Below are 22,343 nucleotides of genomic sequence, written 5' to 3'. Positions count from 1 at the left end.
TCCCTCCAGGAAAAGACTTTCCCCCACACCCCCTCCTCCCCATGAGGTTCCACCCTCTGGAAAACACGACTTCTTTCCCTCTTTTCCTGGAGGGACAGACCTCAGTGTAGCTGAGAGAGGAATCTGAGAACAGCGGGTCCGAGAGTGGGTGCGGCACTGCGGCCTCTTCGGACAGAGGCACTGCGGCTTCTCAAGCCTGGTGTTAGCTTTCCTTGGCACTGTGGGGCGGGGGAGGGGGCACTGCAGATACCCGCAGCCTCTGACCCTCTGGAGCTGGTATGTGATAAGCAACGCCTGCGGGGCCATGTATTGGAAGAGCGATCAGATGTTTGTGTGTAAACTGGAGGGAAAGGACGTGCCGGAGCTGGCGGTTCCCCGCGAGAAGGTGAGCGCGCCGACGCCTGGCGGGATCCGTTGAATAGCAGTTTCCTTGAGAAAAGAGAGTCGCTGGGCTCCTAGCCGAGGTTCGGAAACTACCTGTCACTGCCTCATCTCCAGACCTGACATTTTTATTATTATTATTATTATTACGTAGTAGTGTTAGGTAGTAATCACCGCGTCCCCTCCCCGTGGGCTCACTTAACCCGAGGCATGGACACTCTAATTTGGGAGACGAAGTCTGGAGCGTAAGGTGCTCTGGGGCCATGTGAGTCCTGCTTTTATTCTATTTAACTCGCTGCTCCAGGCGGCCTGGGACAGGCGTTTGTGAGTGGCACCAGGTACCAATCGCTGCGCTCCGCTGAGCGCTGGCTTTTGCCTCCGATCCGGCGCGTGTGGGGTCTGGGGACCCGCGGCGACAGACTCGAGGACTTGGGTCCTGCGGAGTCCGCCTGCTCTCGGGAAGGGCCAGAAAAACGATTTCATTGTAAACACCCAAGGGGCAAGTCTCGCAGCAGGAGGCGAACCTTGCCCCGGGCCCCAGAAAGCTGTCACCTCTCTCCGGTGGCCAGACCCGTGGGTGGCTCGCGTTTTAAGCTGGAACCGGTTCCCAGACTGGGGACTCGGCAGGACGCGTCGGGCACTGCTGGCGTTGTGTTTGCGGGGAAGGTAGAGTTTCTACCTGGATGCTTTGTGTCCGCGAGGACGCGGCCCGGAGGCGGCTGCGCTGGGGAGAGCCACGCGCGCTGGCTCACCTGGGTTTTCAGAGGACGGAGGAAAAGGAGACAGAGGGACCGAACCCGGGACGGGGGCGGTTGTGGGCCGCGGGAACTGTGGACCCACCAGCCCTAAGCCAGACTTCTCAGAGAGATTGCGTTCGTTTGTGAACAAACCTGAAAGAAAGAGCAGCCGGTGCTTGGGGACACTTGGGCGACGCGCCTGTGTGCTCTAAAACGTGCCGACCCGCGTCGGGAGAGGGTGTGGGTTGTTTTTTTTAAAATGGGACAAATTAAATTCAGCTGGATATTTCCATTATTCGACCCGCTTTTTGCACCGGTTAAAAATAATCCTTTAGTAGCTAAAATGTTGACTTACTGAGCACTAAGAGGCAATTCACACCTTAAAGAAACCAGTGTAAATCGCTTACCGTTCTAATTGCTTCAAGTTTACCAAAGAGCTGCTGGCTCCGTTTAATCTGAAGCATTTTCATTCAAATCGTCGGAACAAACACCAGGCTTCTTAAATCCCACTGTAATTAGCTTTCAAGTATCCGATTAAACCTCTTCACCTTTCGGGCTATCCTATTCAAAAAGCCCCCCCTTTAAAAAATATATGTGTGTCTTGCTCTTTTAATTGAGGTTATTAAAGAAATCAAGTTTTTCTCCCCACCCCCTCCTCAGTCATCTTTTCTTCTCTCTCACTCCACCTCCCCCCGCCCCGCGCCCCCTTTAGCCGGGTGTTCCCCGCTCCCGGGTGATTGACGTCTAGAAAGCAATCGCTTTGTGCGCGGAGGCCGGTTATTAGCTGGGTACCCCCGGCGGGGGGCGGGGAGCCGGCGTGCCGGGGTGAGCGCGGGGCCCCGAGCCACGGCCCCGCAGTCCTGCAGTCGCCCGCTGGCGGCGGCGGCCCAGGGAGGCTGCGCGCTGGCCCGCCAGCTGAGCCCGGGCTCAGGTGCCCGCGGCGGCTGCACGCGCCGCCCTCGTGCGGGGCCTTCAAGAGCTCGGCGGGGCCGCGGCTGCGGGGCGCCGTGTGCACGCCGACGGCTCCTGACCGGCGTCTCCCCGCCTTCCCCGCTCTCGCGGCGCAGTGCCCGGGGCTCATGTCGGAGGAGTGCGGGAGGCCTGCAGCCCTGGCGGCCGGGAGGACCCGCAAAGGCGCCGGGGAGGACGGAGGGCTGGTGAGTAGGGCGGCGGCCTGCGGGGGACCCTCAGTTCTGGGCGGGGCGGGGCGCGGGGCAGCAGGGGCTCCCAGGTCTGGGAATCCCAGGGAGAGGACAGGGAGAGCTGGGGAGGGAGGACAGCCCTTGGGGTGTCCCCTTGGGGTGGTGGGATGTGGAAGGGAGGAGAGGTCTGCGGCCAGTGCTCCTTTCTTCCTGCAGGTGAATCCTGAGGGAGCTGGGGACGAGGACTCCTGCTCCTCCTCGGCCCCGCTTTCCCCGTCGTCGTCGCCGCAGTCCATGGCCTCGGGCTCCGTCTGCCCGCCAGGCAAGTGTGTGTGCAGCAGCTGCGGCCTGGAGATTGTGGACAAATACCTCCTCAAGGTAGGAGGGGGTGGGATGCGAGCCCCAAAGGGTGGGCGTGAGGCTCTAGGGAAAAGTGCCCCACCCGTGTCAACCGAGGCTCTGTAGACCCTCTGGGCAAAGTAGTCCACTCCAGGCCCCACAGCGAGGAGGGGAAAGTGCCACGCAGGGTTGTCTGGTGGGGAAACTGTGGAAACACGGTCTGCTGAAGTAAGGAGGGTTCCCCGGGTGTGTGCGGAGGGTTTGGAGGAAGCACTGCCCATCCTGAAACAGCTGCCAGTTGCCAGGGCTTTTGTTTACCAAGCCTAGATAGACTTCTACTTACTTCAAAATCCCGTACTCTCCAAACCGGTCCCTCCTCTCCAAGACGCCCATGTTGCTATCTTCATAGAATAGCCCAGTCGGTGTGTTAACCGATTCACAATCTCCTTCTATGACCAAAACCACCGTAAACTGATTTAAAAGTCTTGCGTTTATTTACAGGTATCTGGAACCTTCCCAAAGCAAAAGTTTATATAAGTTTTTAGAAGCCATTCCGGTACCTCCTAGACCTTGATGAGCACAACAGTGTTATGTCCTGCCAGTGCTGGGGGCGAGGGGCAGGCATACTGAGAGCCTAGGCTAAAATGTTTCACGTGGTGGTTTCAGAGTTGACTGTCTTAATTCGGTTTAACTTTTTCTTTTAAAATATTGTGCGCAGGGGTGTGGGGGAATTTTGGAGTTGAAATTCTGGCAGGCAGGGTCTTGGCCCCTTGTGTCTTAATAAGAATGCATTGGGTTTCCAACTTCAATAGCTTTTTAAAAACTGCTTTGTGAAATAATGTTTTCCTCTATTCCAAATTAGTTGCAAACCTGTCACTTTCTCTTCTCCTCCCATGCTTCAGCTTTCCGAAGGATTAATTATGGAGAGTAAAAGTTCAAAAAGTGAATTAGTGGGTTTAAGTTAATGTCAATATTCAAAAGCTGAATTCTGGGTGGAATGGGAATATTACTCTGGATCCCAGAAAAAGCACCGAAGAGGCTTGGGTGAAAACATTTTTAAGTGTTGTTAGTTGATTCTTGACGCTGGCAAACTAACCCGGGCTTTCTCTTTAAATCTTCAGTCTTAAAAATCCTATTTCTAATTTGCTACTTGGAAAACTATGAATGTCACAGAACCATTCCCCAAGTCAAAATTTTCTTATTTTGAACAAGGTTCTCAGTAAGTAGCAGAATCTTAAGTGTTTCTGAAACGAACTTAAGAACTTTTAACACATCACGGCAGAGAAGATACAGAAATAGTTGCACAGTCAAGTCTGAGTTCTGCCTCAAATTCTAGCAGTCATCTTGTGTGATTTTATATATTGCTTATGCTTGTCTTCATATGATATAAAAATCCTATCTAAGTGGGTTATGCAAAGTTTCCTTTTGTAATTGGACAGGAGTCTACCTAGGAAAGTTTTCTGTATACAGTCATAGTCTACTAGGTTTTATAAATCAACTAACTTTTGCTACCACAGCATCACTTAGAAACTAAATACTCAGCATCCTTACCCCCAGGTGAAGCACTAACTCCTTATTCTAGGTTTGAATCTAAACTTTTCACTGGTAAAAAGTATTTTGACCCAGTGCAGATCCAGCTTTTGAGGCTATTGGAAAAACATCATCCTATGGAGCAGATCACATGGAGTCAGTGAGAGGTCATCGGGAGCTACCTGAAGCTGTGGCCCCTTCCAGGCCCCTCCTGTCGCCAGGGAGGGGTCCTAGCCTGGAGTTGAGCCTTGGATGAATACTAGTTTAGGGAAGGGTTCCAGAACCCTTCCAGAATCTCCCCACCCTCCTTTACTCCCTGGCAAAGACAAAGAATGTTAAGGAGCTTTCTTTCGTTTTTCAAAAGAAACTTTGTGGAAAGGTGTCGCCAGACATGAGGTCTGGCTTTTGTAGAGTATTAGAGAGAGGCCAGGGCTCTGTTTTAAAGCCTTGCTTTAGAAAACAAAAGCCTGGGTGTGATTGAAGGCCCTTAGCAATGGAGTACTCGGGACACTTGGACTTTTTATATTAATTGGGAGCAACTTAGGGGAAAACATGAGGAAAATACATCTTTACTTCCAGGACGTCTTCATTTTAATCCAATTAACTATTTTTTATATAGCGATTATATGGTTCTTTTGAAGAAAGACCCAGACCTCAAATTTAAATTTCCATCAAAAATGAAACACTGCTTTGAGAAAAGGCTCATAACGCAATAGAAAACCCAGGGTTTCCTTCAAAGTGTCTTTTTTTATGTCCATCCTATCAGAGTTAAAAACACCCTGACTGGGAGTTACAAAGCATAAACCTAGTTAGTCCCTATATCTACTCATTGGCACACTTCAGGAGCCGCCCTGCAGGCCAGCACAGCCCAATTCAGGTCTCCATTTGGTGGCTGAAGCTCAGTGCTCAGAGGGCCAGTGACAGCTTCAGGTAACTGCAATGATCCTTTGATTCCTGAACTGATGACATTCCTTGTTCCTATGTCAAAGTCTAGAGTGCCTGCTTTATTAAATACTGTCCCTCCTCACTTTGTGGATGTATTTCCTGGGTGCTTTTTATAACCACCTATGATCAGATACCTTTCTTTCTCCAGGAGCTAGGTCGTTCAGTAGGTTGCCAGCATCCTTCTCTTTGGCACTCTGTTCTCTGTAGCTGTGTGCCTTAGAAGCAGTGGGAGGCACAGGATCATTGAGCTCTACTTTAGCGATTTCTGGTGTGTAAGGGAAGTGGATTGCTTGCTTTCTCTATTAGGATATTTTACAAAGCATTTTCTGTCTTTGTCATTGTTATTGATGGTACACAGTTTATAGCTGTTTGGCCAAAAAGTAGGTCGAAGAGGTTTGTATCTTGACTTCCATAGCTGCCAGGTTCCACTGTAGAAGGGTCAGAGCAAAGTGAAAACAACCCATACACACAACATTTATTCTAAATGCTCTCTCTGTGTTCATAGAGGTTTGGCCAAGGAGGGCGGAAAGAGAATGAAAGAAAACGTGAAGCCTTCAAAGGGTTAAAAAAAAACCAAACTTGAATGTGTTCTATAGGCGTCTGGTTTCTTGTCTAGAAGAGGATTTAGCCAGATGCACGCTCGTGTCAATGGTGCTGTTGGGGGGGATGTCTCCAGAACATGTGTTACAAGGCCTTCCTCTTGCCTACCACACCACTTCGGTGCCTAGGGGCCCTGAAGGTGGTGTCGACTGGCTGCTCACCCTCATTTCCCCTTGCAGGTGAATGACTTGTGTTGGCATGTCCGCTGTCTCTCCTGCAGTGTCTGCAGAACCTCCTTGGGAAGGCACACGAGCTGTTATATTAAAGATAAAGACATTTTCTGTAAACTCGATTACTTCAGGTATATTGCTATTTTCATTTTAATAAGCACCTCAAGAAGTTATTTTAAAAGACCTTTGCAACAGAACTTTTTGCATACAGTTTGATTACTCAAAGCCAATTATGATGATATATTTCAATTTTTTTTTTGAGATCAGATCTTGCTATGTAGCCTAGGCTGGCCTTGAACTCATGATCCTTCTGTGTCACCTCTCAAGTGACAAGATTAGAGGCTTTAAGCACCATAATCTTCTTCTCAAAAATCTTCTTGGGGGTTAATTTGTATTAAAGCTAAATTAGTGTTTGTTTGCTTCCTTTAGGAATTGGCTAAATAAAACTTTGTTTTGGATCATAATCCTATTCTAAGGATGAAAGTTTGGGGTATTCAAGGATGAGACACATGATGGTAGCATTGCTCCTTGTTTGAAGTCACTTGTGAAGTGAAATAAAATCATTAGGGATGAATTGATTCCTGGTAAGAAACCTCTAAGATACCAGGCATTTAGACACAATAATCAGCTACACTATTAAAAAGAACAAACTGTCATAAATACAGCAAACGGAATCATTCAGAGGTCTTGTTTTATTTTTATTTTTATTTTGGTCTGTTCTTTGACTTTGGCTTGTGAGACATACTTGCTCAGTAAGTGTGGCACATTCTCTCTGTGATCTCTCCATGGCTGTGTTAAGTGTCATGTGTCTTCCAGGATGCACTTCTTTGTGGAGAATTGTCTAAACCTTGTAAGCATCACTTTAAATGTGGTCATATCTCTTTATTTGCATTCCTAAATTAGAAAAAGTTCACTGTAAAATTTTGTATAGCAAAATTAGTAACAACTAATTACAGCGTTGATGCCATTTCAAAAGTCATTTTAGAGAGTTTAGCGATTAAGTTGAATACAATACATACACAGGTTATAGCACGTAATCATAATTAGAGTCTATCTTACAAAATCAAGTGATTTTATAATTGCCAAAAAATGTATGCTTCTCACCAGAATTATGCCATTTTTTTTTCTTTCTTTTCTGTTCTTTTTTTCTTGGTTTTTTGAGACAGGGTTTCTCTGTGTAGTCCTGGCTGTCCTGGAACTCACTCTGTAGACCAGGGTGGCCTGGAACTCACAGAGATCCACCTGCCTCTACCTCTCCAGTGCTGGGCTTAAAGGTGTACACTACCATTGCCTGGCCAGAATTGGGCCATTTCCTGGGCATTAGTAACAGTTGGTTCCTATTCAATTTACAGTATATTAATCATCCTTTGAAATTTTGATTTTTAAAGAAAATATTTATTAAAATCTGTTTCTTTAGGATTTTTTGTGTGTATGTTCTGAAATTCATTTTTTAGAATCCAGTGCTCCAATTAAATTGGCAATACTTAAAGATGGGTCCTTAGTGGACACAGGCAGATTTGCTAACCTTGTCCACCAGTGACTGTGGTGGGAGACAGAAGAGGGCATCTGGTGACTAAGACTGGGAGGGGAAAATGCCCTTCGCCTCCGATATCTTGCTGAGGACGCCCACAGATATTTCTGGAAATTTTAGGCACTATTTCTACTCCCCTGTGGCTGGCTATGTAGCCATTTGTCACTGCTGGAATGCTTCTGCATTTTTCCTCCTCGCCCCTCAGGGTGAAGAATATAGATTCTGTACTTTCCCTGATAATTTCTAATTTAAATATGTCAGCATTAGTTGTTCCTGCTAGTCATCGCAACTTGGGTTTTGTGTTTGTTTCTGGCACTGCAGACTGAACCCAGTGTGTGTGCGCGTGCTAAGTACATACTCCGCCAGGAGCTGCACCCATCCATCCCTCCTACTAGATTGTAGCCGATCAGTGTTCCTATGTTCAGTTATTAACTGTGCATGCGTATCTGGAATCTCTAAATGACCTATAAATGCCTTAAGAAGTGACACAATAAAAGGCGATGAAACTTCTATTTCAATTATTTGAAAACTAATCTTCCTCGCCATTACCGATTGAGGTGGCTTTGTTTTTAAAGCAGCTTTGAATTGTGACCCTGTCTCAGCTGCTTCCCATATTGAGAAAAAAATTCAATTTCTGTTTCACTTTCGCAATACTTAAATCATTGCAAAGAGCATGATGATGTGTTAGTTTGAAGCTGCCTGATCCACACCTTACCATGTCTCCTCCCTGTGTCCTGCAGACGTTATGGGACACGCTGCTCCCGCTGTGGCAGGCACATCCACTCTACTGACTGGGTCCGGAGGGCCAAGGGCAATGTGTATCACTTGGCCTGCTTTGCCTGCTTTTCTTGCAAGAGGCAGCTGTCAACTGGAGAGGAGTTTGCCTTGGTGGAGGAGAAAGTCCTCTGCAGAATGCACTTCGACTGCATGCTGGATAACTTAAAAAGAGAGGTGGAGAATGGTAAGTAGGGCTCAGAACACCTTTGAGTCTTTGAGGACCTTGAATGAAGAGATGAAAATTGATTCTACCCCAAGGTCATTCTAATGTCCTATTTTATACAAGAGGTTAAGGCTGTAAAGTCAACAGTGCTGGCTTTGTGGACCGGGGTGGCCTCTGTGAGTTCCACACTGTACTCCGTGGGAGCAGCCTGGAGTTTGGGCTCAGCTTTATTTGTGCGTATTTGCCTTCCTCACAAGGGCCTTAGATGTATGCTTTTACTGCATTTCAGGCAGAGTGCACAAGACTATAAATGCTGTCTCTTACGGTCTATTTGCAAGGTGTATGAGGAAACTATAACTGTGCACTAGTTTGGACCCATCTGAGTTACCAACTGGGTGGTTTGTTTTTTAAAACGCAGGTAATGGGATTAGTGTGGAAGGAGCCCTGCTCACAGAACAAGATGTCAATCATCCAAAGCCAGCCAAAAGAGCTCGGACCAGCTTCACAGCCGATCAGCTCCAGGTAGACATGGCAATACATTTGCAATTTCTGAACCCCCCCCCCCCCAAGAAAACAGACTTGAAGCAAATTAAATGCAATCTCTATGCTGCCTGAGACTGTTGTTTTATAAAGGTTTTCCTATACTTTTTAAAAGATCTAACTCGATGAGAATATCAATGCATACTTATTGCCCTACAATGTCATGGTAGCTTCGTGTCCTTAGGGCCTTTTGGTCTTGACATCGAATTAGGACATGGTGCTGTTCCCTCGAGCATCAGTCTAAGGCAGACATTTTACATGTAACGACAGCAGAAAATGACTGTGTGAGACTCAGCTGAAAGAGACAGCACCCAGTGCTGTGTTGTCATTTATGTCAATTATGTGAGTTGTTTAAATCACAGGGATCCCATACAGGGAGGAACAGAACTGCCTAACTGAGTCAGGGATCTAATGGTTGACGCCAATTGTAAAGGGTTAGAGGCAGTGAGTGACTCCACTGTCCCGCTGAGGGTGACTCTGCCCCGTGGAAAGGACGGATGTGGCTGTCACAGTTGTCTAGGATGTGAGTATTGTCTCATTTGTGCAAACTGTCAAGGAAACGTTCCTGATTTATATTTAAGTCTACATATGGTGATTATTCCTGGAACTTTTCCAGATAATCAGATTTTCTAAACAATGAGTGTGGCTGAGGTGTGTGTTTTAAGATAAATAACATTTACTGCATCTCTTCCACAAGTTGCTGAGTGTGTTGCATATAGTACCAGCTTCAGCTCAATACTGAAGGCAATCATGTCTCGTGAGCAAATGAAAGAAAAACCACTTCTAGCAGTCAGAGACTGGCCAGCGTTCTAGACCTCTACAGTAAAAACAGAATGATCAGGGGTAACCTGGACGTGGCCAGCATTCTAAAAGAATTTGGCAAATAGACCAAATGCTGAGTATTAAAATCTAAATCCATTAAGAAAAACCTCCAAGTACACAATTGCTTCCTGTTTATTAGACATGAAGTCCATGATCGTAAGTGATGTGTAGAAAACAGTACTGTTGAGACTTGTCACCCTCTGAGCCTTGTTGCTCGGGTGCTTCCTGGAGAAAGTCACACAGCTTGGGCTGATGGGAATTCTTGTCTAAGCTTTGCACAAGCACCCAGTTTGAGCAGAGACAGAATCTCTAATAGGCACATATCAGGTTTGAAAGTGGTCTGTTCCATAAGGAGTTGGCTGTGACTTTGACAATTATAGTCTTCATAACTTGGATGTGAAAATTCCTTACTAAAATTGTGGAACTTCAAAATCATGGCAGATAGCTGTAAAATTTCTGGTGAGAAGATTATTACAGAAAGAAAAATATGATGGGAAAAACTTCATGGGGTTTTTGCAGGCCAAGTGCTATGCCAGGCTTCATGTTCCTCAGCCACTGCCACAGTTCTCAGTGTAGTCTGCCTCCTCCAGGGGCACAGAAACCGCCTGCAAGGTAACTGACTGCTCAGGGAGTAGCAGAGGAGAGGCTCAGACAGACTGGCCCAACCTCTGCTTTTCATGTGGTTTTGCCTCCCAGGAGCCCATGTTCTTCAGCAGAACCCAGCAAGACGGAGAGGAGAAATCCTGAATCTTGCAGACAGGCTTATACTTAAACTTGAAAAATACTTAAACTGTGCATTACTATGTAAACGTGACCTGAATCATAAGCTAAAAAAATTAGAGTTGGGTTCTGAAAAGCATGGTCTTGTTTATTCAGCATTCAGTAGCATTGATCCTGTACACAAGATGGTCAAAATAAATGAGATAAATCCTTAGTTGTTCAAAGAACAAGAAAGCAGGGATAGCCACAGATTTAAAAGAGGGGGGAAAAAAAGAATCATTGTTTTCACCAGATTATCTGATAAACCAAGTACTATATTTACCTTGTCAGACTGTCCCATTTTTGAGAAAATTGTGAATGTGTTCAAATACTGACTTCAACAAAATAATAATAAAAAAATCACATGTGAATACTTAGCTAAGACTGTCCATGTGGTACTTGCTTTGGACGGAGGAGTGTTAAAACAGGGCAACTAAATAAATTCCTAAAATTCCATTTCAGAACCTTACAGAAAGAAAAGTTTCCATTGAAGGTATGTCTGCATACCCTCTCAAACGTGGCCCCATTGATAAGAAGGGCACTCAAACTCCTGACTTTTCTGGTAGACCCCTTGGTGTAAAAATGCTGTTGCTGCTGCTGCAGGGCTTCCAATGATCATCCTGAAGAGCTCCCAGGACTGGGAATGGCCTTCAGCAGCTTCAACATCTGCAGAGCAGGGAGACTAAGAAATCCAATGTGTGTGTCTTGTCTTCCTTCCTTCCCTCTTTCTTTCTCCTTTTGTGTGCTACTGGACACTGGTACTAACCAAAGGAAGAACAATGAGACACCACTTCCTTTAGAATATTCTAGTTCTAATTGGCCGGGGTAAAGTTCCATTCCATTCCTTGATGAACTGTCTTTGCTAAATGTACATTGGTTCTATTATTGAAACTTTTATTTCTAGAGGGGTTTTGTTCCTTTTTACAATCAGATCATCAATAATGACCTTAGAAGCAAATTCCCAAGTATCAGTTCAGCTTGGTCTTTGTGAGAAATTAAATTCTCTTGCCGTTTTGTCTTTGGATGTTATGCTTAAGTCACTGCCACACAAGCACAGATTGAGAGAAAAGCATTCCCTCTGAGAAGGAAGGGATGCAGGAAGGGTGAAGACAAAAGCTGCTTAGTCCATTGGCCACCTTCTTAAATAAGAAAGTCTGTTCCTTTTACAAAGAGTATACTGGTACAGTATTGGATGGCACACTAGGAGCATTGGCTCTGGGAGAGTCAGTAGCCAGGGGCATCTTAAAAGGATCATCCTTTGCACCCTCGAGATGTTTCTGGACCCACGCTGGACTTTTCTCCATCTCTTGAGTTTTCCTCATATTGTCAAGGTTCTGCCACCAACTCCGAAGTGCACAGCGTGCAGGTGGAGACTATAGCATCCCCCTCCCCCGGTGGGGGGGAGCATACTGCAGGATTCTTTCCCGTAGTCCTTTGGGAGCTCCCACTTTTTCAGAGGAAACTTCTGCAAGTGAGGATGCAGAGAGGGATGAGAGTGCATTGTCAGGAGCAGGCAGAAGGTGCAGTTCACCTGCCTGGGGTGGGGGAGCAGGAGGGCAGAGGGTGCTCACCTCCTAGGTCCACTGACAAGCATAGCCTACTACATGCCCTAATTCTTTATTAATTATCTTTATCACATATTCCCCTCAGCTGATTGACTTTGGGTAATAAAATTCAAATACATTACTTGATTCTTATGATTCCCCCTTCCAAGAATCCAAAGGCCTTGACAGTGGCTTTAATTTTATTCCTCCATTTACCTTTGATTAGAGGCAATTATTGACATTTCTATATTTTTCTTCTAGGCACTTAAGATTAGCAACCCCCTCCTGGTGCCATATGTCATAGCACTTGGCGTAGTGGTGTCAATCCGGAATGTCACAGTTGAGTCTTTGGACTCTGCTAAGGTCTTGTTGCGTTGGCTAATGGATGTGTCTCCTTTTAAGATCTCAGAGGTTACTTCTTGGGGAGCAAAGGCCCTCCACACACAACCCTGGCTCTCTGCAGTGCTGTGTGATGCATGTCCACAGCAGAGCATCAATGAAAACTGTTAGTGGCAGAGGCTGTGTGCACCCACAGAGGCAAGAGAGAGAGGCGGTGTGATTTGTGTATTTTGAGTTTCCAGTGCAGGACACTTAACAAAACGAGAAGTGAAGGGGACTCGGTCTGTATATTTTGTTTGTGAGTTCCGAGCCTGGAAGGAGAAAGGGAACATCTCTAATGGCACAGTTGAGAGGCAGCATTCCATCCAGCAGTGGGGCAGTTTTTAAAAGTCTCAGAGTTTGTGTGACTTTATAAAGTGAGGCTTTCTTTCATTTGTATATTGTAAAATATACACCACGTTTTCATCGTGTGTCTTATCTGTCCCACCATAAAATTGAAAGACCAAGTTGTTAAATGTTTGCTCCCAACATTTGTTTTAACAACCACAGGTTATGCAAGCACAGTTTGCTCAGGACAACAACCCAGATGCACAGACCCTCCAGAAACTGGCAGAAAGGACGGGCTTAAGCAGACGTGTCATACAGGTGAGAATCTACACGTAAATCACGGGATGAAGAAGAGTCTGCATCTGACTCTTTGGGGGTGTATGCTGTTCTTAGGTGAACTCCCACTTTAGGTCTCTTCCGCCCTGAGCCTATTTCGTAAAAGCTTGTGTGACAAAGCTTTTCCTGGAAAGGGGCAGCACTGTCTGCTCACCACAGATTAAAGTATGGGAAGCACCAGGTCTGACTTGGTGAACCAGTGAGCTTCTGGTTGCTCACAGGAGAGTGGGTGAGGGGGTTCCTCACAGGAGCAGAGATGACTCATGCACAGCAGCATCACCAAGGCTCACCCCACTGTGCAGCCTGCAAACAGCTCAAAAGATTGAAGAGTGTCCTCTCCAGGTGGCTCAGTTGGTCTAACCCTCTTTTGGCAGCTCAGCTGGCTTGTTTCTGCTTCTTCCAGGCAGCTAGGCTGGTCTGTGTATTATGCTCAGCTTTTATAGTTTACTCTGGCAGGAGGGACCTAGTAAATCTGGTCAATTTCAGGGACTTCCTGAAACTCTTTTGAGTTGTTTACTTGCTTAAGGAGCTTCCCTATAGGATGGAATATTTCAGTCTCAGAGGAAACTGTTAAACAACAGCCTGACATTGGCTTTCCTGGACTAGGCTACGTTTGTCAGTTATTCTGTTCATCTCTATTCAGATAGCTCTGAGATCCTTGGGATGAGAAATACTGCAGTTCCAAGCCAAATCTGGTTCTAAGCGCTCCCCTCCCTTTTCCTCCCCTTCTCTTCCCTCCCTTCCCCTCTCCTACCCTCTTTCTGCCTGACCCCCATAGTCTGATAGTGGTCTTTAGTAGAGATCTAGGGAGAGGAAGTGACCTGACCAAGCTAGGGAAGAGTGAGGTATAGCCAAACACACATAATGTAGAATTCATGTGTGGAGATTCTGGGAAATTGTTGGAATTGCCCCCTTTGTAAAGAGGAAGCCATGACATCTGATTGGGGAAAGAAAGAACAAGTTGACAAAATTTGGAAAGAAGTGGAGCCAGGGTCTTGGTTCTGGAGACCAGGAAACTAGGGAGGTTTTTGTTTTTAAGAGACTTGACTGTAGCATAGACCTATAACTAAATTCCAGAAACACTTTTACTAATTGCATAATGGTGGCAGATCCTGGCTACTAGCAAGTCAGGAGAGCAGCCTGGAGACTGCAGCGAGAAGCAAAAGGAAGACCATTGCAAAACTAGAAGTCCCAGCTCTCCTGGGAAGGTGCTGGGGCAGGAGGCAGGAGGCAGAGGAAAGCTCCTTGGCTGCGGGGAGGGGATGCAGTCACCTTCACCTGTGCTAGCCATGCAGCTTTGGTGGAGACTGGCTGAGTGAACAGCATTTGAAGGGACACGGGGCTCAAGCCACAGGGATAGTCCCTTGAAATTGGGTCGATCCTTTACAAACTCTGAGTGAGAATAAGGAGTGGAGGAGGGGCCTGAGGGAGAGGATTGGGTCACAGAGGCTCTCTGGATGGAGGAAGCACGGCAGCACCCTGAGTGGAGGGATACTGGTGAAGTAGCAGAGGCTCTGAAGAAGGATGACATTAAAAACCTGAGCCAAGGTGACAGAGAGAGAGGCTAGAGACACGGAACATCGTTTAAAAGAATTATTGAGTTTTTTTTTTTTTTTTTTTTTAATTAATGTGATTACACAACCAGCAACAACAACAACAACAAAAAAAGTTTGGCCTGGGGTCATGAATTCCTTTTTGGTACACGTGTTCTGTTTCATGTAGTTGACCTTTAGGTGCTAATTTTCCCGGAAGCAGGAAGTGTTTCCGATAAACTAGTAAACCTTGCCTTTGGGACACCTGAGTTCCAGGCAGCTTCTCTGCAGCCGCTCCTGATGACTGCAGTGTGTTGAGGCTCCCTTAGGAGGCATGTCTTGGGCACTGCTCACATGTTCAGAGTACTACCTTTACTTTTTACAAAAGAACTAGCAAGGGGTTAGTCCAAAAGGAGTCCAGAGAAGATAGAAGTCTTGTGGTATTAGAGGCAATATGAATGTGAGGAGGACAAGGAGGGGAGTCTCTACATAGTCAGCATCTTCACATACCTGTGCATCCTCACATACCTGCACATCCTCACATACCTGCGTATCCTCACATACCTACGCATCCTCACATACCTGTGCATCTTCACATTACCTGCTCAGGCTGCTTCCCACCCTGTGAAGGGGTGGCTGTAAAGGAGTGGTTTCACCCGTCGTGGACTTTCTTCATGACAGGCTGCATGGATGGTGTTGATGCTACTGAAGGCAGGGAAGTCTTCTTGTGGCCTGCAGGAGTCCTCCTCATTTCAGACTTTATTCATTGTGGAGTGGAGGCAAGAAGCTCAGACTTGAGACTGTTGTGAATCTATCAAAGGAAACAGCATGGTCTTCCCAGAGCAGTTCTTATTACTGAAGGAGAAAGGACCCAAAAGAGACCTCTGCCAGGCTGTTTCCAGGCATTTATTAGGTCACCATGTGCAAGTCAGATTACGCTCCAGCATTAGCCCTTAGATTTTATTTTCAGATTGGAACTTTTAATATGTGTGGATTGAACGTTAGATGTTTTTGATGCGATGGCAGGTGACCCCCCTCAACAGTGGGGAATGTTGTGTCTTCTCCTCTGAGTGGTGGTATGTGCTGTTACAGAGCCTGTGGATGGATCTGGGACAGGAGACTCTGGGTGTGCTCTCCAGAGAATGAGTGAAGAGGCTGTGACTGCCCCCTGCTTTTCCTTAGTGTATACCCAGGTCTCCACTTAGGAACATTTCCCTGGGCTTTTTCCAGTTACCTGCTCAGGCTGAACATACCCATGAGGCTGATAAGTTTGGCTCCCTTGGTTTGCAGTGATGGATGGCCAGCCCCCAGGTTTTAAGTCCCAAGGCACAGCATATGTCTTTGAAATCAGGCCAACATTTTTTCCCTTATAAGTTCTTTGCATTTTCTTTCTCTTATCTCTGGCCACAAAGCTCCTATATGGCAGGCCAGGACACAGATAACATTCCTGATCTTTCCCTGGCCTGCCCCTCCCAGATGCCAAAATGCTTATTCTAATCTCCTTGAAGTTTTTTAGCTTGCTCTTTATCATTTCTCCTGTGACATAATTTGTTTTGGAATGAAGGTGATCAAGTGTGTGTGTGTGTGTGTGTGTGTGTGTGTGTGTGTGTGTGTGTGTCAGGGATTGTGCCCAGGGCCAGCCATGCACATGTTGGTCAAGCATTCTACAGTCGAGCTATACCTTAGCCTGTGAGAGCATAGTTTAATAGAGTAACACTGTATGTTGAGTTGCCTTCATGACAAAGTCCACTCACATGCAGATCAGCTTCTGGACATGTTCTGGCAGTCAGGCCTCATGTTCCTAGATCTGGATTAAAGCCTCATCCTTCAGGGATTACTTCATAGAGAGGATAGCACAGTGGTCGGCACTTTGCTTTTTGTGAAGTCTTACCAGTTGGATGTGTTTGTAATTCATTCTGCTCAAATATGGCTAGTTTGTTCTTATTATAGAATTGACCTTAACATGCTTCTAACGGAATAGTCTATGTATTCACTCAGAGAGAGTGAACTCAGCAGGTTAAACACAGCTGGGATGACTCAATCAAGAATCTTGTAGAAAGCTGTGAGTTCTCAGTAGGGATTTTAATAATGTGAATAAGGATTTGAAATGCTTCCAGCAGGTGTCTAAGAATACAACAGTACTTTCTTTTAAAGTTATGATTAAAAGAACTTTCCTGTTTTCTGCTTCCTCCAAATGCCAATAGCAAAACTGGAGACACTTCCCCAGAATTCTCAAGGCTTTACTCGTGTTTTTTGTTTGTTTGTTTGTTTGTTTGTTTGTTTTTTGTTTTTTTTTAGCATAGAATAGACCTTTAAGTAAACCACTAGAGACTATTAGCTGAGAAATATAAAAAAGACTATTGTTATAATACTTGAGCTAAAATGTTTCTCCAGTCAGTGGACATTTTAAAATTTTTTGAGGCAAGATCTTGTATAGCTTAGGCTGGCCCTTAGCTTGATATAGCCAAAGAGGCAGGATCTTGTATAGCCCAGGCTGGCCCCTAGCTTGCCATGTATCAAAAAAATGACCTGGAATGTAGGACCTGCCTGTGACCCCCTCCCAGGTGCTGGGATTACAGCAGTGCACCACTATACCTGGTTTCTGTGGTGTAGGAGTGGGAACCAGGGCCTTGGAACAGCCTCCTAGCTCTGTCTGCAGACTTTTAGGTTTCTTTCTGGGGATGTGTGGCAGTGACTTGGGCCACTGATCAGAAGCTGGTATGTGACCTTACTGCCTCGCTCTCCTCCCTGCCAGGTATGGTTTCAGAACTGCAGAGCCCGCCACAAGAAACACGTCAGTCCAAATCACTCCTCCTCTGCTCCTGTCACAGCGGTTGCCCCATCCAGGCTGTCTCCACCCATGCTGGAAGAAATGGCTTACTCTGCCTACGTGCCCCAGGATGGGACGATGCTGACCGCGCTGCATACTTACATGGATGGTAGGTAGCGCAGCACCGAGCGGCTAGTAACACCGAAGATGAGATGATGTGTTCACACTTTTGAAGGATTACCTCAGTGATGGCTGAGAAACATTATAGGGGACAGCAGACAGCAAAGTTATCCAACTCTTAGTGTGATGCTCTGCTCTGCGGCCGAGATGCCGATATCAATGATGGCTCAGTGCTTGGTTTTGACTGGCAACATTTTTTGTTTGTTTGTTTTTCTTCCTTTTCTTTAAATTTCCTTTGTTTTTATTTTATATGTATGGTTATTGTCTATATGTATGTCTCTGCACCACATGCATGAATTAACCTCAGAGGCCAGAAGGGGGCATCAGATCTCCTGGAACTGGAGTCACAGGTGGTTGTGAACCACCGTGTGGGTGCTGGGAATTGAACTTTTGTCCTCTAGAAGAGCAGCCGGTGTTTTTAACCGCTGAGCCACCTTTCAGCCCCTTTGTTCTGTTTTCTACTGGATACATATTTAAATATTTTACTTTCCTATGGCCAGAGAAGGTGTTGACACATCTCTGCACTGGAGGTTACTGTTTTTATACTTTTTTATTCAAGTAAGTCATACCCATAGAGAGCACACACCGGTGCTGGGCTTGATGACTTGCCCGGTGAGCATCTTCTATAAAGGGCACCTGGATGAAGGAGAGCAGTGTTAGCCTCCAGAAGCCACATGCACCCTCAGGTTATTTTCTTCTGCCAGAGTTTCCCTGAGTTCAAAAGCCGTGTCTTAATTTTTCTTTTTAAAACTTTTGCATATATATATTTATGTGTGTGTGTGGAGGGGTGCACATGTGCCATGGCACACATGTAGAGGTCAGAGGACAACCTGGAGGAATTGGTTAACTCCTTTTATCCCTGAGGATCCTGGGGATTGAACTCAGGTTGCCAAGCTTGACAGCGATTGCTCTTCCCTGCTGAGCAATCGTGTGGCTTCATGTGAATGGAACCAGACATTGTGATCTTGTATCTTTTTCTCCCACTTTCATGGAATGTGAAGGCCATCCGTGTTGCTGACTTATTGTGCAGAATTCTACTCCCATCAATTTCATGTTTGATAGCCTTTTGTGTTCCAGTTTGGGTATTTTAGGAGCATGCTGCCGTGGGCTGTCTCTCATACATCTCCAGTACCTTTAATCCACACTTCTGTTGATATATGCATGGGTTCTGTGTGATGCTTTGCTGGACAGCAGCTTCACACTCTGCTCAAACCTTTCGCTTTGAGCAGCGCATGTGAGCACCAAAGGCGCTCTTGTCACCACCAGCACTGAGCACACCCTCCCTTCTTCATCCTGACCAGGCTGTGGACAGTGCAGTGCCATCTCAGTATGTTTATCAGCATTTGCTTGTGACTGACAAGATGTCCTCCCCTTTGGAAATCTGTTTATCTTGTGGAGATCCTTTGTATATATTTGGCTATGGGCCAGTCTGAAGGTTTCTCTCTTCAAAACTAATTCATTTTTTGATTATAATCTAAGCACAAAGCCTTTTCGATAACTGCATGGTTGAAACTATCTTCTATTTAGAGACTTTACTAAGTTGTTTGATGTCTTGCATTAAGAGGACCTCTCAGTGGCCTTTAAAACTTATTTAGCTGGTTGTGATGGCAAAGGTCTTAATCCCACCTTTAAGGAAGAGGTAGAGGCAGATGGATCTCTGAGTTTGAGGCTACCCTGGTCTACATAGAGTGTTCTGGGCCAGCCAAAGTTACATAGTGAGACCCTGTCACAAAAAATTATTTTGAGCCATTGATGAAGATTTCTTACATTCCAACTTTTTGGCCTTCCATTTTTAGTATATTTTCTTCCAATTCATCTTCTAGGTCACAAAAATCTCTGTATAAATAAGAGCGTAAAACATCTTAATCAGTTGCTGACATTCAGCTGAGGACTCTCACCTCGTGTTGATGTCCATCCATGTGGCACTTTACTCCTAACTTTTGAAATGTTGGGTTACCCATGCTCCCACTGAAGCTTACTATTGATGGCTCCAGCATCTGGGTCTTCTCTGCATCTTCTCTGACGTCTTCCCTCTGTCTTTAGTCAAGATCTTATTTGCCCCCCCACACCCCCCAAAAACTCCAAACCCACTTCATTTCAGATTTTGGGTAAGAAAAAAATTTGAGGTTCTGGATGGTGTCTCTCATCAGAGACAACTACAGTTTCCTGTGGCACAAAATTGGGCTACAGGAAATCACCTGAAGCCTGTCAGTGCTTAGGAGGCTAGTCTAATTCCGTTTCGCTTTTCCTTGACTTTGGAATCCTAAATGAGGGCCTGTGTTTGTTTGGTTTGTGTTTTTCCACCACCATGCCAAAGACTTAACTTCTAAGCAAGTTGTTGAACATTTCAGCCTTTCAGACAGACATTCCTCACGTGTTAAATTTGTTAGTATCTTTGTTAGCAAGAACATTTTCCTTCTTTCCTCTGTGAGTCTGGACTTCAAAACTTCCAACTACATGGGTTTCTTTTAAATGCTTCCCAGCACATGATCCAGTCATTGTCTGCCTCTCCCAGCTGCTCTCAGAGGGAGGTTTGGTTTGAAACAACACAGCCTTCACTGAAAGCAGGATTTTATTTTAAGTTTTGGTTAAAAAATCAGACAGACAGCCTATAAAACCATTGTGCCGTTTAGTTATGCTGCTGTTGGAACTGTGTGTGTTCCTGGGAGAGACTTCAGTACTAGTTGAGATAAACATATTTAGATGCTAGCTGAGGGTGGGGGTTCTCACCTGTAACCCCAGTACCCTGAAGACTAAGGCCTAGGAAGAGGAACCATGAGTGGTAGTTCAGGGAGAATGCAATTAAGTACTCCTAGGGAGAACCTTGGCATGCCCCTCCCCCAACACCTGCACACAAAGACAGGCAGCATCTGCATACAGAGCTCTCTCTATACAGTACCTTTCTCAAAGCAGGGTATGGTGCAGTGAATAGGAGAGCCCCACCCCCCCCCCCCCCCCCCCCCCGTGCCTACTAAAGATGAGTCAGTGGTCCTGCTGTGGAGGTGAAGTGACCACTGCTTATACATGACACCAGATATCACATAGAACTGATGCCCACATCTGCAACAGTGACAGAGCCACCTTGCCTTGAGATGTTCTTGTCTGTTGAAACTACTTTGCCACCTTAAAGAACTGATGCCCACGTCTCTTTCTGTTTTGTAGCTCATCAACAACTCCTGGACTCCAGCCCTTGTTACCCTATACAGTGACCCAGCTGCCAATAAGTCACACCTAATTCCTTTTTTCAGGGATAGAAATGATTGAGGACATAGACTTGTCATTTATTATGTATAAAATACCATTGAAAAGATATTAATGTTAATTTTTTTATTTAACACCCAAAGCATTTCAAACATCCTTTCGCTGCCCAGGTATGTATCAGTAGTTGGCCTGCAAGACACTTTTATTGATTCTTCATTTTGTTTTTTTGTAAAACTTATGTTTACAAGAAGAAAACAAGTCAAAACATTTTTTTGTATTGTCTGGAAATAGTTGGCTCTAGCGTGTATCTGTTAATTTATTTGTCATCAGAAGAGCACTTTGCCTAAAAGACTGGACTGATAATGTGCAAAATGTTTACAATCCTTTGTGAAACTGTAGTTTATCATTAGTTTGTACTTGTAAGTTATTGTTATAAATACTATCTGTATTTTTTGTTATATACAACTTTATACCTTGAAGCTTGTATCTGTGAATTTGCAACTGAGATTGATTTTGATGGTGTTTTCGGGATGAGCTGAAAGCGCGTCCTTGTGTCCTTGTAGCATGCCGTGGCGCACACCCACGGCAGTGTCTGCCCTTGGGGAGCTGTAGCTGTAAATACACTCTAGTTGACGAAGCCACCATCCTAAGTTCATTAAACACTTCCCATCCTTGTGAAAGTCACAGCCAACCTGTCTTCTGTGTGTGTTGTTACCAGAAAATTCCTCCTAATCTTTTTTCAAAGCCATTTTGTTTTGAGCTGGGACATGAGAATGATTTATTGGGAAACCTATTTGTAGATGACTATACTTAACAAAAACCAAACAAACCCACATGAAAACATCTCATTTAAACATTAACTGCTTTTAAACCAGCTAGTCAAATGAATGTGAACTTAAAGGCAGAATGTTTTTCCGACTGACTGTTGGGGTGTCTCAATCTAGACATGCAGTGTAGCTGTAGCATGCATTTCTTCGAGTGTTAAAGGAGCTACTGGTTTCTAGAACCAGGGCTCTGGGTTTTGTTGTTGTTTCCCCCCGGTGACTGCATGGTAGGGATTCGTAGTTCTGAATTCTCACCCCCAGGACTTCACCCTGTGCCCAGGCAATAGATGCTTCTCTCTGCATTTCCAAGGTGAGCAGTGTGCCACCGCTCCACACTCACTTCCTGTCTTCCATAGACCACGTAGGGAGGGAAAGGTAATGAGACTCTTGGGCTTAAGTGTTTGCTTAGTGGAGCAGACACACATCTGGCTGGGGACTGGAAGTAATAGTGAAGTGTTTGTAGTTCCATCTTAGTCATCATAAATGCAACCAGAATGCAGTCACATGGGCACAAGGAACTAGACGATCTGCCTCGTTCGTGAAGCCACAAGCTTGAGTGGAAAAAAGGAACAATTTTCTTTTTCAACCTGCTTCTCTGGTTGGAATCCCTTTGACTGAAGTCCAAACAGCACAGCCAGAAGTCTCTCTATCTGATTTTGGGAGATTGACGCTGGTCTCCTTGGGTCTTACTACCTGACACAGGCAAGGAGTGGGGTGATGTCAGCTTTTACCTTTCCCAGATGTCCCAGCAAGCTCCTGTGAAGAGGCCAGGCTCAGCACTGGGCAGTTTGAGAGCATTCCCCAGCTGTGTATGATTGACATTCTCAGCCATTAGCCTGGGAGGGGCCCAAAGG

General features: G+C 45.6%; 1 protein-coding gene across 2 annotated transcripts; it reads left to right on the top strand.

Annotated features, from left to right (window-relative positions):
* The first annotated feature begins 96 nt into the window (after positions 1-96).
* Positions 97-21,345, top strand: Lhx8 (LIM homeobox 8). Of its 2 annotated transcripts, XM_036191196.1 has the most exons (9): positions 97-385; positions 2,186-2,275; positions 2,477-2,638; positions 5,854-5,975; positions 8,116-8,336; positions 8,734-8,837; positions 12,869-12,964; positions 17,270-17,453; positions 20,627-21,345. In XM_036191196.1, exons 1-9 carry the CDS (start codon positions 305-307, stop codon positions 20,671-20,673), a joined length of 1,107 nt encoding a protein of 368 aa, XP_036047089.1. In that variant the 5' UTR covers positions 97-304; the 3' UTR covers positions 20,674-21,345. The 2 variants fall into 2 exon arrangements, with proteins under 2 accessions (XP_036047089.1, XP_036047090.1); XM_036191197.1 differs by lacking the exon at positions 97-385 and having other exon boundaries at positions 17,270-17,457; positions 20,627-20,699.
* The last annotated feature ends 998 nt before the right edge of the window (positions 21,346-22,343 follow it).

This window comes from Onychomys torridus, chromosome 6 (genome assembly GCF_903995425.1).
Source record: "Onychomys torridus chromosome 6, mOncTor1.1, whole genome shotgun sequence".
NCBI lineage: Eukaryota > Metazoa > Chordata > Mammalia > Rodentia > Cricetidae > Onychomys > Onychomys torridus.
Note: the sequence above shows the minus strand (reverse complement) of the source record. Positions and strands in the feature narration are given on the sequence as shown.